This window comes from Coffea arabica, chromosome 2e, assembly GCF_036785885.1.
Source record: "Coffea arabica cultivar ET-39 chromosome 2e, Coffea Arabica ET-39 HiFi, whole genome shotgun sequence".
Classification (NCBI taxonomy): domain Eukaryota; kingdom Viridiplantae; phylum Streptophyta; class Magnoliopsida; order Gentianales; family Rubiaceae; genus Coffea; species Coffea arabica.
This window is the reverse complement of record NC_092313.1, coordinates 12,329,342-12,348,525: the sequence shown is the minus strand read 5'-3', so window position 1 is coordinate 12,348,525 and position 19,184 is coordinate 12,329,342. Positions and strand designations below refer to the sequence as shown.

At 34.9% G+C, this 19,184-nt stretch overlaps 2 protein-coding genes across 2 annotated transcripts; one reads left to right on the top strand and one right to left on the bottom strand.

The window, feature by feature from the left end:
- The first annotated feature begins 10,179 nt into the window (after positions 1-10,179).
- LOC113728572 (homeobox-leucine zipper protein ATHB-52-like) lies at positions 10,180-10,716 on the top strand. Its single transcript, XM_027252963.1, has one exon. The coding sequence runs from the start codon at positions 10,180-10,182 to the stop codon at positions 10,714-10,716; it is 537 nt and encodes a 178-aa protein (XP_027108764.1).
- Positions 10,717-17,089: 6,373 nt separating this feature from the next.
- On the bottom strand, positions 17,090-17,975 carry LOC113733480 (glutaredoxin-C9). Its single transcript, XM_027259849.2, has one exon. It carries the CDS (start codon positions 17,868-17,870, stop codon positions 17,412-17,414), a length of 459 nt encoding a protein of 152 aa, XP_027115650.1. The 5' UTR covers positions 17,871-17,975; the 3' UTR covers positions 17,090-17,411.
- Positions 17,976-19,184: the final 1,209 nt, after the last annotated feature.

Here is a 19,184-nt window from a genome sequence, read left to right as displayed (position 1 = left end):
GCAAGGATGTGGCCGTAGAAATTCTAAACATGTTTTGCAAGGGAATTAAAGGAAAAAAAAAGGTAGGAGGGCAGAGGCCATAGCTAGCTTCTTATATGGACTGCTTTTTGGGTGCCAATATGGTAAAGAATCAGATTTTATTTTTTTTTGTGGGGGGGAGGGGGGGGGGGAGAGGACAAAAACATATTAGACAACAAGGAGAGAAAAGCATGAAAACAAATGACCTTAAAAAGGGCCCAATCTTGAAGCCTATAAATAATTCCTTCAACTATTTAAGAAAAAATAAAAACAGTAGAAGAATAAAAAAAATTGCTATAGAAATTGTAACTGGTGTAGGCTGGATCCAATTTTGATAAGTCGAGGAGTTTTGTGTTTGTGTTGTCTGACTGATGCAAATGTATGTATTTGTCTTGTTAACTCATCGTCCGCCTGCATGCTACAATAATTCATATACGTATGGGGAAAACTAGGATGGTAGCAAAATAGAAAAGAACACGAACTGATTTTCTGAGTCTCTGTCTCTCTCTCATGAACACAAACACACGCACGTCATTCCATTTCTTTAGTCACACCTGCAAAGCTGGGCACCTACATTTTTGCTCGTGAAACCTAGTAAGAAAACTTGCCATTCCAATACATGATAGGTAATATGACCACTTAGCCTATGTAGTTTAGCAATTTCTTGTGTTCTCAATAAATGCCCATCTTCTGGTCCAATGCTTTTTAGTTAGCTGAGGTGACACTAGGCAGCTTTGATCTCTCAACCTTGACCCTTTTTTAAAAAAAAAAAAAAATTCCAATGAAGCACAAAATACACTAGACATATGTGAAAATGGTGTGGGAAAGATGCAAAAAAGTTGTGCTATTTAGCAAGTATAGGCATTCTTATATTTTGGCAAGTATAGGCATTCTTATGTTTTGGCAAAGATAATTAAGCCACTTTGCTCACACCTCACTGCCAAAGAATGATTTTCCTGGCTTAAGGACAAGCAATACTGGAAACACGATATGAATTTCAATATGATGCTCCAATAATAAATATGAGTACGTGTAACTCTACCAAAAAGAAGAAAAGAAAAATAACACGCACAGAAAATGAACCATGATCCTATTGGATGATGATGATGATGATGATGATGATGATGATAATAATAATAATAATAAATCCATAACAATATTTAATCAGGATTTAGCCATATTGGATGATAACTTTTTCGAATGGTAGATTTATCTACCATACGCTTTCATCTTTGAAACTCGTTTCAAATATGATTGAAAAAAAAGTTCATGTCTCCACCATCCATTTATACAATCAACTGTCCTTGATCAGCAATTAGGAACTTAATCATGTTGCTTACCTAAGCTAATGGTTCTACCCATGTGTTAGGGAGACGTGTATTTGTCCATAAAAATCTGTATTACCAGAGAAAGAAGATGGTCTTGGAGAAGAAAATGGAGTTCTTTAGGGTCCTCTTGTCACCTTTGAGGTCAACAGATTAATAAAGGGAAAAAGGACAAAAGTCTATATTTAATCTGATCCATATCTCATCAGGAATTCTTCTAGTTGACTTAAGATTTGTTAAGAAACCAATGCTAATTTTCTTTGTTTAATATATACTTTTAAAATATTTTTTTTAGCGTGGGAGTGATGGAACATGAGAAGCGGGAAGGATGAAAGAGAAATTAAAACCCAAAAACTCTAAATTCTAAGATTTTAACTTTAACCACTAGATCAAAATTACCTTGATATTGTTAATTTTAGTTGTTGCCTTCTTTATCAAAAGCTTTCCGGTGAATTAAAATTTTGAGTTTTTCAATGGGAAATAATCAAACAACAGTAACACTATTTGGACCGCCAAGTATAATAAAGTATTAACCAAAAAGGGCACAAAGTTATAGTTGAAGAAAATGGCCAGAAAACGTAAAATTTGGAAACGAAAATGATATGATTAATTTCAATTACCGTAAACATAGACTAAATCAGTATACCATTCTAGAATGAATCAATTTAACGTCTATACATAGAATCTATAGTACCAGTTTTTCCATTCATGGCTACCCAACTAACTATGTAAATTTCCGAGTAAAACACCTATGTCTCGAGTCTCTTGACAAATTTTCTCCAGAGTTCAAGTACAAATTTAATCTCTATGGCTTCATATTGTTAACGTTACTCTTGCTTCCAAAATATTTTGCTTGCGGCTTCAACAGGGCGACTTGAACAAACACTACATAAATTCCACCATTCAGGCAACAGAGAAAGAAACTTCTTAGTTGTTTCCAAGAATGGAAACGAGAGACAGCTGGTGAATATCTCGATTCGAAACAGAACTTTAATTTTTTTTAAAGAAAAAATTTCCCTTGAGTGGGGTGAACAATAGGGCTTGACAAAAACATGCATGAGTAATTCTAACCCTACATTGCAACCCATTAATAATCTAAGTGTCATATTATTATTATAATCATGTTTTGGAGGAAGACATGTTCCTTCTGGGACATCCGATAAAATTGGAACGATACAGAGAAGTTTTGAGAGAGAGAGAGAGTACCCATACAATGACTGGCATACATATTATCATATGTTATCTGCCCTGAGTAAATTTCCAGGCAGATCTGCAAGATAATGACATTAAGTCTGTTTTGACCTGTTAAATTACATGTATAAGGATTTTGGTAAATTGCTATGAAAGCTCTCAAATTATCAACATGTGCAATGTAATTGTCAAACTTTGTGAGGACAAATCAGTGAGGTCTAGCCAATTCTTAGTTTTGGAACCCATTATGCTCTATAAATTTATTAACAGCCATATAAGTATTTTTAACTTTTTCATCTGAGCTAAAAGATCATAGAAGATAGATATCATACCACATTTAAATCCTCTTTAAATAATCAAGACGGCACTTTCTAAGTTTTTTTTATTGTAAATTTATTAGCCTGTTGGTGATTGATTTGGGGTAGCAAAACCTGTCTTTGCAAATATTTGATTCAACTTGTCTTTCTCTGATTACAATTTAAAATTGTTATTTACTTACTTTAGTGATAAAGGAAGCTTTTTTAATCCATATACTGTTGTTGTACCTTAATTAAAAAGTTTATGAGGTAAATCCATTCGTTATTTATTGTGGGTCGATTTTCTAATTATTGTTCAAATTTTAAGACCATTGAAAGGATTTAATTGACTCAACACTAAATTATAGAGGATTCAATCAATAGGCTTAAAGTTAATCTTATACCCCTTTGAAAAGATTAAGGGTTTAATGGGATAATTAACCAATGGTTACGGAACTTTTTGAGTCTGTTCGGACAAACTGAAACAAAATTGATATAGCAATATCCATTTCAGCATGTTCTTAAAGTACTATCTAAACAGAAAAAGAAACCTTGAATGCTTTTGTAACTGTCGAAACAAACATTGATCCATAAACTGATTGGTTAAATTTCAGATAGCTTATTGCCAGAGTTAATTTCCTTAGCTTTGGTGGCTACGAAGGCAGGCTAATGAAATTCCAGCATTTGATCTGGGAAAAGATACTCTGAATCAACTCCTTTGTTCTTCAGGGTAGAAAAGTGGAGAGAGAACCGAAAAAAGCGATTTGCTGTACTAATAGGGTATTAATTGTTAGTAATTTTATTGTTAATTTCTCTCATTATTCTTGCCAAATATTGTTTAATTGTTAACATATACTTATATTTGGTATTTGGACCCATTTACAGAAAGTAGACCTGAAAAGTGCTAAAAAAAGGAAACCATCTTGAGGAAAAGACTCCAAGCGCGAGAGACTTCAAATAATCCACGAACCTGGCCCACGTGGTACTGGAACTGGATTGCACTTCCTTTTTGCGGATTAGGAGTATTGACGTCTTTGCCTATCAAGAGGAAACTAAAGAAAGGACCGAAGAGAACTTCACTTTATGTACACTCCTTTCTTAATTGCGGGGGGCCACTAAAGGGCATTAGTCATTTTTGGCTTTTAAGTGACAATCGCACAGAGGATAGTTTTTAGGATAGTTTTAGTTTTCTTTCTTTTCTTGTTAGGCGCACGCCTACTGTTCGATAATATTTTCCAACGGGAAAAACATCTTTTATTTCTCGTTTCTTAGTGAAAAACTTGATGCCTTTGCAATCAATTAATTTGCGTGGAGATTTAATTATGTGACGTGGCTAAGCCCTTCATCTAGTCAAGGATCAACTCGACGGCGCAGTCCTAAATATCTGTGAGATCTAATTAGTTTTCACGCGTTTCTTAATTTGTTAATATTTGCACGTTGCCTATTTGAATTTCCATGGGATTATTTTGTTAATTGGATGTTAAGGGCCCGATGTTCAATGTGACTTATTAATCTCCTGCCAAATTAGTCAATTAAATCCGTAATTGTTTGATTGATTAATATTAGTGGCAACTGGCGTGTTTACACACTAGGAGAATGTGCAATCTAATTTAAATAACCCTCGTAGCGTGTTATTGATTGGGGCTAGGTTTTTCTAGATCTTAATGCAATTGGGAAATTAATTCCTACGGTCGTACCTAGGAGTGTTTTCTGATTAGGGATAATCAATGGTCGTACCTTGGTTATCAATAAATTAAGGAAACATTGGTTGTTAGAGTTCGTCGGCGACTATAACTAGCCTATTAATAAATTAAGTAAACTTCCCTTGCATCAATGATCGGGTAAGTGGACTGTGTCTGAGTAGTTGTATCCTTGGTTAGAATTTATCTATTCTTGATTTAATTACTGTTTATATTCGTGCTAGTTAATTATTTATTTTTAGTGAATTGCTTAATTATTTTTAGTTTTAGTCCGATAAAATCCCCCTTTACCAATTGGAATCTCAAAGAGACAAATATCCCCAGTCCCTGAGGAGACGACCCTACTTGCCACAGTCTACTATTTAGTAAATTTTGTCAACTAATTAATTCTGGTATATCGGATTAAGCAAACTCTTCGGAAACAGGGTGAATCAAGTAACCCATTGCACACCTAGAGTCCCTGCTCCAGTACCTAGGATTAATTATTGACTGCTTTTAATGGTATTTAGGTTTTTATTATTATTATTCCACAGGCTCGACACCTGTCATGTGCAACAAAATCTGTTTCCCTTTCACTAAGAGAAAGTATAAACTCATGGTAAAAACTAGTGTTATTAATCGAGTCGAGTCAAGTTCAAACACTTGATAATTGAACTCGACTCAAACATTTATCAAGCTAGTTCGAACTCGCTCGATTAGTAGTTCGAGTTTCAAAAGTCATTCGAGATCGACTAGTGAAACTTGAATTCAAGTTTGAACTCGAGTTTGAAAATCGAGCCGAGCTTAACGAGCTCGAGTAATGGTGGTGAGGTGGTGGATGGATTGGTGATTTGGTGTGTAGGAAAGTGCGGCTGCGGGTTGTGGAAAAGGGAAGAGGAGAGAAAAATTAGAGCAGCAACAACAGGAATCCTCGTTTGAAAATTGAAACTTAGGGTATAATTATTAGACATGCAATGAAATGACCCTTATATTTTGAACCTGTCGAGTAGTTGGTGAGTCGTTCGATTCAAAAATGAGTACATATAGCACTCAAACTCGACTTATTTATTAAGAAAAACGAGCCTAGTCGAGCCCTTAAGACTTGACTGGAGAGCTGCCCAGTTCGATTAATAGCTCTTGTAAAAATTGCTCTAAAAAAAACTTTTATTCCTAATTAAAGGCAACTTTTTTCATTTTTAAAGATGAGAAACATTGTTGGAACAAAATTCAAAAACTAAAGGCAAATTTTTTATTTTTAAATTAAACTTATTCTTCATTAATATTTTGCTCGGTAAAGCATCTTAGTAATCACTTACATAAAGCATTTATTCACTTGTCGCAAAAAGTTTTCCTTACATCAAACTGAAGGCGCTGCTGATTATATATAAGTTGTACTGAGGCACCACCACAACAGTCGAATTTCTTTCCCTTACTACATTGCGTTCCTTTAATATTTTAAAAGTTCATTCTTTGTCGGCATTTCCTTGTTAAATTACATAGAATTGTCTTCTTCCTAAAAACCGAAGTTTATAACAAATAATTTTTTGCAAAAACATTGGATCTATTTTTTTTTATCAAACATCTATGTCACTCCTTAAAGAATAAAAAAAGATTCGACCTTTTTTAACTTAAACAATGTGGTCATCACAATAATTAAAGCCTAAGGCAATATATACTATAACTCATATTCACAATAAATTTTTACTTTACTAAAAAGCATTTTCTCGCCCCCACGTGAATAGGCTGGTGGTTGGCGCCTCTTCCTCGGGTCCTCGTGTCCCGGGGTTGAACCTCCGCAGCAACATCAGATTCTCCGTGCATCTAACGTGCTAGGTCTGGTTGGGGCGCTGGGCCGGGCCGAAGTGGGATTAGTCGGGCCGCCTTTAAGGACTTGACCCGGACACCCACTCCGTCAGAAAAAAAAAAAGAAAAAAAAAAAGCATTTTCTCATTGTACTCTCTGTAATGGGTCCTGACTTCACCACTGCATGATACTATTGTCATTAAAATTGCCCTTTCAATACTCTCCTATGGAGCTTTTACATGTATTCGACAAAATGATAATGATAATCATCAAGACAACCATACCATGCTATTGTCGAGAATAGTGCTTAAATAAACCCACTTGTGTGTGTCTGTCTATTTATCGTAAACAATTGTCATATTATGTATTTATAAATTAACTTCAGATTAAACTGTAGTTAGATACTTAGATGTGTCAAAATAGGTGACTTGGACAGGTTTGGACGGATTAAAATGGGTAATGGGAATAAATGAGTCAACCCATTTATATTCATTTAAAAAGATGGGTATAAATGAGTAAGTCAAAAAATGAGTTGGGTAACCCAATTACCCATTTACAACCCATTTATTCTAACTTTTTACAAACTCATCTAAATTCATTTTGTAAACTAAATTATCAATTTATGCCACCATTTGCAGTTTGCACTCATCATTAATTTTAAATATTTACTTATAATGTCCAATAAGTCTAACTACCATCTTTTCCCATTTGTACGCTATGTCACAAAATTGCATACAATTTAATAATTGAACAATAAGAATATAAAAATTTGGACTAAATAATATGAAAGTTAACATAAAAATTTAATCCAAAAACTTTTAACCCTTACCATTTTTTTTTTGCATAAATTTAAAATTTCATATTAGAAAGGTAGGAAAAGAGGATAAAGCTTGTCATAAATTGGTAATACTGAAAAATGAACAAGTTAACAAACTACGAGAAAATAAAATGATAAGATAAAACTAACAAATAATAATAATAATAATAATAATAATAATAATAATAATAAAAGTAGTTAATATCATGACAAAATGAAGAATCTTAGAAAAAAAATTAAGTAGGACATCATGACAAAATGACTATAGTCCTTTTTATAAAGAGAATAATTGGGTTAATTGAGTTTGGTGGGTTATCCAATTACACCCATTTATTAAATGGATATTATTGGATAACTCATTTATACCTATATGTAAAAATTTAAAATATCCATACCCAACTATTCATGAACGAGTATGGGTAAATTTAATTAAATGGATTTATTTGACACTTATAGTTGTAGTACATAAGTCGATCAGAAAACTTAGAAACCCTTTGCACGGAGAAGCATGGGAAAACAGCTAACTGCAGCATGCTAAACCCCAAATAAGTTGAACATGAGTCTTCATAAATATATAGTTTGTAGATTTTGTTTGACCCTAGTTTTCAACTGCACCAGTTCTTTAGTAAAAGTGTCTCCTCAATTTGATCAAAATTCCACTAAGAAATATAGAGTATCGTTCGCTCGTCTAGAAGCTAGAAATCAACTTAACTCTATCCCCTTTAATTTCGAGGAAGCCGAATCAGAATTCTACCGTGATTTCAAAGATTCTACTGATTCACTCACGGGATAAAAATTTTACCAGAGTTGTTGCAAGATCTCAAGTAAATCATCTTATACTCTTGAATTTTAAACTCCATAACTGTAATGGGAAAAATAAATTATTCTAAACGATGTAATACCAAAAAAAAAAAAAGGAAAACAATACTTTTTAGTTCCAGCTATGTCCTGTAGATACATAATTAACTGGACTATTGGAATCTAATCTACTAGCTTTGGGATCCTTGTAACGTCCATGACGAAGATGTTAGGTCAAGAAAATGAATATGTCCACATTTTGAAGTTCATGCACTTTCCACAAAAAGCTAACAAGGAAGTATTACTACTTATTCCAACATTCAAAGCATTACAATCTTAGAACCGTGCCCTAACGTCGCGTTTCATGAACCGCCAATTTGAACCCCACAAGTACTGATGCCTGAAAGCTACATCCTATATGTGCAATAAAGACATGGCAGGTGGGGAAAATGTATCCTATCCTAACAACAAGTTTCTCTTTTAGCGGTGAATGATGAGAATAGAGTGATTTCAGTCAAGTAGTACACACTTGGGCGGCGGAGATTTTGATACAGGTTCAGTGTGCCTAAATGTTACTAAGCGATCATTTGTGAATTATTTAACTGTTCGATGAAATATTTGATATAATACGTTTTCAGTTGTTACGATGTCATTATTGTTGGAATAGGTTACGAAAATTAAAGATGGCGATCGAATTTAAGGGGAATATGTAATATAGCATGATCTTGCAAATAATTGAGCCAGCAGATAGAGATCATTTCTGGTGGACAGAAAATCAAAATAATTGATGAAAATAGACATTAATTTTATTCTATTGTCTTGCTTTTCTTGCATTGATTCTTTACCAGATAGAGCTTGATCTTATCAAATAAGGCACCCTCTGGCGTAACCCAAAAGAAAAGGAAAAGAAATGTAGTAGTGTAACTTAATTGGTTCATGCCTGATGGATTAATAAGTCTCTGCAAGTTGTATTGTTTATAAAGTGTATCCGTGGTAGTTTGTGTTCCTATATATAACAACAAAATATCTTTCTGGAGATCTCTCTTCTATTTGACAGTAATTTGTGCGTTTTATTTTGCGTTTGATCACAAGAAATGTCAGTTTTCAAGGGCAGGGCAGTATAATCAAAGTTTTGCTGGATGGTATCTACCAAAAATAAAAGAAAGATGACGAGTTTAGATTAATAAAAAGGGTCATATATCCCGGTTAAAAACGTCATGAGCTCAACCCTGGAGTTCTATTTTTCCTCTACGTACATGAATAATGAATTCACAGATGAAAGCTGATGAATTGAAGAGGGTTTAAATATGAATCGTGTTGCTCAACATTTGACTCGAGCTTATCAACTAAAAGGTTGTTCAAATTTTGTTTGTTAATAATCTAAGTCAAAAAAAAAAAAAAAAATCTAAAGTCAAGTTTCAGTGTATTCTTAAACTTGTCAACCTTGAATTTGAACTAATTTAGCTTAACTATTATTAAAAGCTTATTCAAGTTCATCATGAAACCGATATGCAATTCTGAAACCCCTCAAAAAATCAACTTTGAACTATTATGTTTCACAATTGAGGCGGCTCTCCTCAGTCGAAGTGCATCCAGCTATAGCCAGTTTCACTCGAAGTCAATTTATCTTAAAAAAAAGAAGGAGAAGACTCTATAACTTAGAGAGAGAGTGGTCACAAATGTTGGAAAGCGAACCAAAATAGAATTGTTCAAATCATGAGCTGTATGCTTTGTTAAGCATTGACTTGGCGTTTCCCCCACCATATCCATTGACAAATTACAGATACAGACAAGGCATGCATCGACAATTTTGCAACTGATATGTTGATTTTTTTTTTGATAACTGATATTTTGATTTTTTTTTCTAGTACGGAGATCAACAGATCAATACGCTTTCAATTCTTACGTTGGCCTTTGAAATATTACCACACGCAACACCAAATCATGGTGCTTTTACGTGTTGTTTTATTTCTCCAATATAGCTTTCTTGAACATGCATTTATCTTCTTCTTTTTTTTCCCTTTTCTTGGTTTGGAAAAACAAGTTCACCAATTACTGAAGTCTAATCCTAAATAGTAGGACTAGACTTTCAATTAGTAGTAGGACACAGCCCACGTGATGACCAGCCAAATGCATGCATGATTACGATGTGCTGCCCAACTTAACATCTTGATCTCCAATTTATTGGCCTTTCACATACAATGGTCAGAGTTATTTGCCATTTTTGAACGTTTCTCTTGGCAAGAACTGCAATGGATTACCCCCACATTCAGTCAAGCGTTCGAAAAAACGAACTCAAATTTCAGAAGAAAAGGCTGACTCAAGATCAGGTTAGTCTCCTAGAAAAAAGCTTTAATTTCAATAACAAACTGGATCCAGATCGCAGGTCCCAACTAGCCCACCAGCTGGGTCTACCACCTCGCAAGGTTGCAATTTGGTACCAAAACAAGCGTGCCCGGTGGAAGAATGAAAACCTTGAGGTTGATCACAAGGCTTTGCAGCTAAGATTGGAAAATCTGTTAGCAGATAATGAGAGGCTTCAAAGTGAAGTTGAGAGGCTTAAGCAGGAGTTGCATAAGGCTCAAGAAATGCTGTTATCGGTGAACAATACACCTTATTCTTCTCTTTCCTCCCAGATCTCTAGCAGTTGTGATGAAGTTGGAAGCTCGAGTTTGGTTCATGGTTCCAGGAATCACTTGGACAAGGACTTCTTTGCTTGTTTAATTGGCGGTGAAGGTCAGTTTGGGAACACAAATGATCAAGAATTTTTCCGTTCATCTATTTCTTGAACCTTGATTGTGAACTACCTAGTAGGTTTAGCTTTGAGTCTCTCAAAATTTGAGAGGCTTTAGATAATCAATTTCTTTAGTTGGATTTTTTTTTTTTTTTGAGATAAGTGGGAGATCTTGGGGTTCAAGACCACCTGTTGACAGTCTCTCCTATCTTACCACTCCACTCAACTCAACTCTCTCTGTTAATATTTCTTTAGTTGGGGTTGCCTTCAATTTGTTTGGAAAATCGTGTGAATATATATATGCTTGTGAAAGTTGGTTCCCGGTCTCTCTTCGCACAAAATTGCACCTTGCATTCACTTTAAAAAGAGATTTTGGTGGAAAGCTAGATATTAGTCGCATGAACAATGGCATTTTGCAACGCAGTGTTGAGATGTCAGGTCTTTATTCATATGAATCACAACCTGCGCTTTGAGATTTTGGACCCATAAACTCGTTCTTCTTTTGCTAAATCTAGTTGTTACCTACTAAAGTTCAATCAAACAATATGAGACTTGGTGAGATCAAAAGTAATTTCTAAATCAGAATTGAGACACCTACGAAGGAAAGATGAGTTTTTGAGCTGAATTAACTTTGCTGCAATCTTACTGTCCTTCTATTTTCTTTTCTTTTCTTTTACAACAAATCTTATTCGTTGTCTTCAAATTTGTATTTAAAACAAAAAAAAAAAAGAAAAAAGAGAAGAGGTTGCTGAAGCCCAATTAGCCTTAGATTCCGGTACTGGACGCTAAGGAATCTGCTGATAGTTTTCCCGACAAAGAGCCAATGACCACCCTGGGCCTGGTTGAGGAGAGATCGGATGTTAGACTAAGTACTCGGACACCAAATTCAGCTTCCGACCATTCCGTACAGCCCAAAATACTACTTCCATTCCATATTGAGTTGATTAACTCCAACCAATCTTTTTAACACAGTCTTGCTAATAAGATTAATGATTGAATTGTTAATTGTTAAACCTGATGTAAGAACGTTTTGGGACAAAGATCAAGAGGGTTGGACAAGCAACAAAATTTGTCCAGGATTCAAGGGGTTAGCAATGTCTTAGCTTATATATCGAGAACATAAACTTAAAAGGAAAATGGCCTTCAAGATTAGCATTTTAGAGTTAGTGTTAATGGCTCGGTATCTTCAGATGTGAGCAGCAACTAAAATGAAAAAAAAAAAAAAAAATCTGCTTCACCCTTTTCACAATAACCTAATTAAAACTTGTTCGGAGTATTTTCATAAGTCACGCTCAAACCCAATGAGGACAATGAAACGTTACTTTTACAAAACCCCATTCAGAAATCGCATTGCTGTAATGCAAAGATGCTCCAATGTTGACTGAATTTGTATTTTCTTGTAGGTTCCTTAGATTCAATCCTCGGAGTGTTTCGGCTAATTTTAATTTAACTTGTGTGTAACTTTACTGTTTGACAAAAAAAAAAAAAAGAAAGAAAAGAGTTGACAAAGTTTGTGGTTTGTCTATACTTCCAATACCACACCGAAAAAAGTACAAAGGTGGGTGGTCAAAGCCCGTCTGGCCTTTAAAGCGTTGTTTTACGTGGCTTGTTGTTCTAACTTGTAAATGGGCCTGAAAAGTCGCTACCTAATCCACAAGTTTTAGGCTTGGATCGTAAGTGGATGGGAAGGAAAAAAATGTGCTGCATGGGCGGAGCTAATGGCAGTTTAACACTGTCGGAAGATTTCGGATTTGACTAAAATCGTACTGCTATTTTGTTGTTTATAATCAACACAAGTTGTTTAAAATCATTTTTTCTTTTAAAAAAAATCGTAGAACAATCCTTTCTTCACAAAATATCGTATATTTGAACGTTCCTATTGATGATGTGAGAATCGTATTGATAGGCGATCTATGATTTCGAGTACATGTTCTGATCGATGGTGATAACCAAAACTGAACCTATGTTAGGTTTTTTTTTTTTATTAAAAAAAAAGTACTATTGTTTTATTCATATAATTTAACCACTCAAAAAAAAAAAAAAACCACTCAAACTAGTATAACTTATGGAGCTGCCCCGAAACTCGTGAAATCTTTACCTAAAAATTTCTCAATCATCCAATTTGTTCCCATAGTCATCTATCTTTTGTCCATAGTCCACAAATATATTATTGAGATATTACCACCCATTTGTTGGAGGGTGCTATGACCATTAGTGATTGTCACAAATAATGTTTGGAACACTACAATAGTAATGAATCTATGGTAATGAAAGATCAAAAAAAATTTAATAGCCATTCCAGAGTAAATTGGTACTTTTGCCTGAGTACCCACCAAGCCACAAAAAATAAAAGAAAAAAAATATTCTTAATCTTCACGGTACAATACTCTCTCTCTTTCGACACTTGTCTCAGCCACATCCTCACCACCCAGCACCCCTTGTTTCTACTTCCTTGCCTGCACTTTCCCTTCACCGATTGGCTCTCCTAAAACATGGTCAACCATGGAACCCAAGCTATAGATGGTTCGAGTCTTCTTTTTCTTCATCTGATTTCGCTGGTGATGGTTGAGGGTTTCTTAATTTTTTTTTGTTGATTTCTGTGGTTGTGGTGGGATATTGGGTATTCATGGTGATTTTTTTTTTTGAGTAGCAATTGGTGGTGATGGACCGATGGTGATGGGTTTTCCGATTTGTACTAACTTGAAAAAAATAATTTGTTGAATTTCAATTAAAATTTTGCTTTTACTAAAATTGGTGGAGATCATTCGAAGCATTTGAGATAAATTTGTGAAGTTTTGGGGACCAGTACGTTTCCCGATGCCATAGTCTCAAATTGAATGAGATATGCATTCCAGTTTCCACAAGATGAATTCCGAGAAATCAGGTCTTTGTTGGCATTGATGGTGAAGAACTAGAGATCCAAAGACTAGCAATTCTCATATCACATGTACTGCAAAAGACAAAATATGAAAAGTCTACAAGAATAATGAATATTGGTGGCCATTGTTGTTTTTTTTGGAAAGTGGTGGCCATTGTTCAATGACGATGCCGCATGGAATGGATCAATAGCATAAACTTTTACTACAAAGAAATGTAGAAAAAATGGATCCCCTTTTGGCTCTAGTCCTCTAGATAATGATTGATGTTTAGAGATTTGACAAGTGCACTCCAATCCAATGTAAAGTGTAAACTAACTCGATTTTAAAACTACGATCCTACAATAAGAATAGCAATCGATCCTTAACCAAACTTTTGTACCACATGTATTGCCAAACACAGATTCTGGTGGTGGCTAGAGATATAAAACTTAGCACTGAATCACATCTCTCTAATTATGAAATTACGCCAGCCAGCTTAGATTTTGCCTATGTGGGACGACTATTATTTGCCATGTATCTTGCCTGGGCAAGTATTATAGTAGTTTAAATCATCGAGTAAATGCATCCTTAAAAAAAAAGTACTAACAATCAACTAGTCCTTCCTTGCGGGGAGTAATGAATTGTGTCAATCTTTTTTTTTTGAATGAAATAGAAATCAATATTATTAATAAATTAGTTGAAAATCACCTTCTACTCGACTAAGAAAGTTGCACTAAATTATTAATGACCACCGTGTCAATTTAGTAGTACTAATTAATAGTATACTTCTTTTATTTAGGAAGAGGGAAGCATGAAGACCCCAGTTATGCAGAAAAAACCACTGAGCTAAGCTATCACCAAAGTTGGTGGGGTGGGAGTTCAGGAGATCAAACCCTGCTTCCGGCCATTGGCACGAAAATATGGCAAACCACTTCAAGTGGCTTCCAGACGAGTGCACGGGACCGGTAGGTGGTTCAATCGCCTCTGATTTCTCTCCGATCTCTTCAGGTCCTTCTCTCTCCATATCATAGAATAATTGTAGGTCTATCGTATCGATAAAAAAAAATGCAAAAAACTTTATTGACAGATGCGGACAACTATTGAATCCCACTGGCTGATTGTACCGAAGCGCACATTGAATTTTCGATGACAAGAAATATAATCACACTTACATAAGCTGCATCGTCATGGTCATCATCATCATCATCTTCCTCATCATGACCAACCCTCTCACGTAATGACAGTTACTGCTGACTTCATAATGCTGTTTGTCCGTCACGGGGCTCATATCAGACAAAGTATATAATGATTTTCTCACCGAGAATGATTCATAATTGTACTAATCAATTATCTATTATTCATGATGAAACAAGGCATATGTAGATTCGGTATAGCATTCCAAAGGGGGAAAAAAAAAGGAAAAGAAAAAAGGAGGGAATGCTGGGTTATTTTTGAAGTCAACTGGGGTTATATTTGGTCCACGGTCTTAGTGGATCATCAAATATTCAGGAAGAAATGATTACACTATTAATCGTGGAAGGCCATCGATCGTTTTTCAAGAAGAATTAGCCAAAAAAATAGAACTACAGTTGGTTTAATTTAAGGTGTAGTATTGTTAACCTTGCATCTGGTCAACCCCATCTGGGAGTACATAGTTTTTTTTTTTTTTGGACAAAAAGGCAGTCATTGTATTAGCACTTGATACACAAGATAATCTTTTTTACATTAGTTCTTTTTCTAGTGGATGGAAAAGTGACTGAAATCCAGGTTCCTGATAAAGGAAATCGAGTGATCACTTGAACAGTTTGTTATTGGCTCTTTCTCTATTGCTGGATTCTGATATTATTAGAAGCATGAATTTGGTAATGTTCTTTTCAAAATCAAAATTGCCATGAGATTTGATGGTGCTACTTCTATTGGGACATAAAGAAAGATGTTGTGCACTGCTTCGTAACTGGTGAGCAATGGAATAGATTGGGACATTAATACGATGACGAGGAGTAACATCTCTTTCTTTGTCCAACAATCTCAAGAACTTCGTCGATTCGATAGCACCAATTCAGGCTTCAAAATATCCATACACTGATGAAAAGGAATAGCATTGGGAGTGGATAAGGTTAACTAAATTTGTGTGCGTGGATGCCTGTCAATCTTTACTCTTTCTCTTCACTGCACACGGCTACTACCTCACACAAGATTTTTTTTGACGTGTTTCATCTCTATTAGAATTGCAGAAGACGATATTATAGACTGTGCATAGCAAGTGAGCTTGTTTGATGTGATGCATGTGATAGTAGGTTATTAGATAATAGATTATTTGGGGTAAATTTTTTTAAAAAAATATTGTAATATTTTTTGACGTGATGCATATAAAATAAAAAATAATAATTTAAAAACGTGTTGATAATGTAAACAAATAATTCACTGTTCAAACAATATGAATTTACGTCATATTCACATACAAAATCAAGAAAAGGAAATCCTAGGGATAAAATTTTGGCTACATATGCAGCTTCCTTCCCGTAATTGTACTGGCTTTTGTAACAAATCGATGGTACGTAATCTTACTATACGCCTGCCTAGATACTTATTCTATTCCCCCGAGTCGGCCTAGATAAAGAATCAATTTTTCGGGTGTTTTTTTTTTTTTCCTTTGTCCTTCTTCTTTTTACTTTAAAAGAAGACTTCAAGTCTTAATTACAAGGGAAAGATGAGAAAGTTTGAGATAAAAACCAATGATCTCGTGATCATTAAACTAACTATTATTCGTGCCGATTAAGTTTGGCTTTGGATGCAAGTCTTCTAGGCTTTAGATAGCACATGATGGTCGGTTATGTTCTAGTTCTTCAAGTTTTTACTAGCTTAATTTTTTAATCTTGTGATTTATTCTTGGACAGTATAAGGAAGGACTAAGGAGGCGATCGATCACGTAAAACCAAAGTAACCGCTGGCTAATTCTAGTCATCGGCCGCAATCCAGATCTTTCAATTAGTCAGAAAAAGTTAAAATCTGAAAATGATATAATCATCCTTATTATCACACTAAGGTTTTGATGATGATGAGTCATATATATTTTCACCGATGATATCGAGCGAGTGTGTTTGGATTGTAAATTATTATACTTTATTTACGTACACTGATTTGCTTGTATCATCAACACATTTTTCAATCACCTTTTTATCTCACATACATCATATCAAAAATATCTCAAAATAATTTACAATCCAAGTTTGGATAGCATAAATATCTCAAATAATATTTCACTTACATCATAAACACATTTTTCAACCCACCTTTTTATATTTTCAATTACTTTTTTATCTCACATACATTCCATCATAAAAAGTGCTACAATAATTATTTCAAATAATACTCTATCCAAACAAACCATTAATCTCCGCGTGTGTATATATATATATATATATATATATATATGCTAGAGATATATACTCGTACACCTCTTATGCAACTACCTCAGTCAAAATTGTCAAAACAAATAAAGGCCACTACTCCATACCATGTCATTGCAATATAATAATAATAACAATAAAAAGAAGAAGACTTCATGACTTGCTTGGCTAAATTCTATGAATTGTGAAGATAAACTTGTAAAGTATGAAACATATACGATCGGAAAGAGTTTAAGAGATCAAAATTACATGATCTACGGGTCCTAAAACCTTATCCTCTACACAAAGAAGAAAAACAAGGAGATCAATGACGAAATGTCTCCTGCCCTGCTGCATATCTCTCAATATTGAAAACTTACGGAGAAGAAACAAACCTAAGCATATTAACCACCTAGGATTGTTGCAATTTAAAATATACATACATACATATATATATATATGTATATATATTGAAAGACTTTTGGCAAAGACAAAGTCAACCGTCAAAGCCACAGAGCTCGAGCTTCTCTCAACATAGGCACCAATTCACCGGTGATATGTGTAGCCACCACTCTTTCTAACCCACCAAACAACTTTCCGCCCACAAAAACAGCCGGAAATTGCACCTTCCCATTGCCATCCCCTTCCAAAACGCCTGCGATTTTCGATAGCTCATCGATTATCGCCCCTTCATCTTCCTCGTCAACGAAAAAAATGGTGGGATTAACGCCAAGGCCCAGCAACAGTTGCTTGACAACATGGCACATGCAACACCCCCGTCTCCCAAACGCAATCACTGCATTTTCTGATACCAGTCTCGTAACCTGACTGGTACTACTTGTCATGCCATCATTTTCCGCACTTTTGCTACTGTCACTTAGCTGTGACTCGAGGCTGGTGTAGCCGCCGGCGGAGGTTGCGGTGGTCGGAGGCCAGGTTGTATATGGTGTTGCTGGCTGCATGGTGGTTCAATTTCTACTTTCTACCCTTTTTTGGGATTTTTGAGAGAAAAAGTGATCATAGCTAGGTGGTGTGGTGGAGGGGGGGGATTTTGATAGTGGGTAGGGGCCGATGGGGAGACTATATATATCATAGGTGGGGCGGAGAGAAGCTTAGTAGACCATAACGTCAATGGAAATTACGTAACGTTAGACGTCATAGGTACTGTTGGGACCATGATATGACGTCACTGATTTGCTAAGGCAACCTCCAAGTGGCTACATACTTTTAATTGCGGCCTTCCATTGTTTTGTCTCTTTTTGATGTTGACAAAATAAGTAAGGAAAATATGCTCTCTTTTTTTTTTTTTTTTTGGATAATTCGAGGTATTTTTAAAACTTCAACAATAATGCTAAGTGAAGTTGTTAAAAATTTTATGGAAGGTTTCTGAAATTATTCTATTATTTAATGTAACCGCCCCAAAAAGAGAGCAAGAAAAAGAGCAGAATCTTCGTACTAAATAATTGATGAGAATACGATAGAGACAACGCGCTTTTTGGAAAAGCGTGATTATCAAAGTGTAGAATTCTCACTGGGACACCGACCACGGAATCACGGGATTATCTTATCGCTAGAAATTAACAATAGGAAAGGATCTATTCGTATCCTGAACATTAGGAAAAAATAAAATAACTCAACTAATGTGAAATTGTTATCCGGATTCTGACCATTAGACTGAAGCCCATTTGCTCACGCTTTGGGATCCTTCCATCCATTTTGCTGTTAAGTGGTGTTTAAGTGAGCGTGCCCATTTTTCACTAACCCACTCTTAATCTTAATTAGGCTTGGTTTTTCGATTAAAGAGAATGTGTAAATAATCATTCTGCTGATATTACTACTCAAAAACTAAGTACCACTAAGATATCGACTATGGAGTTTATAGTAAGGGTTTATGCACCTACCATACGAAGAGTTGAAATTGAAAAATTTGTAATATAATTATACAATTGCTTTCCATGTTGAAGAATTCAAATGGAGAGAATTTCTAGAATTCTTCGACAAAATAGTAGAAAGAAGGATTGAAATATTCTTATGCTGTACATCATGTACAGTAAGTTAAGGTGATTGAATAACCTATCAAAAGCTGCAACATCCAAAGTTTGAAGTTAAATTTAACCTTGTGGATCCAACTTATAATATGCTTTGTTTGGCTCCAACATCGATTGTAGATAGGAAAAGAGAATAGGGATGATTCTTATGATGGAAAACAAATATATATATATATATATATATTTATTGTAGTCTTTGATACAATATGGCAAAAGTATATATTATTT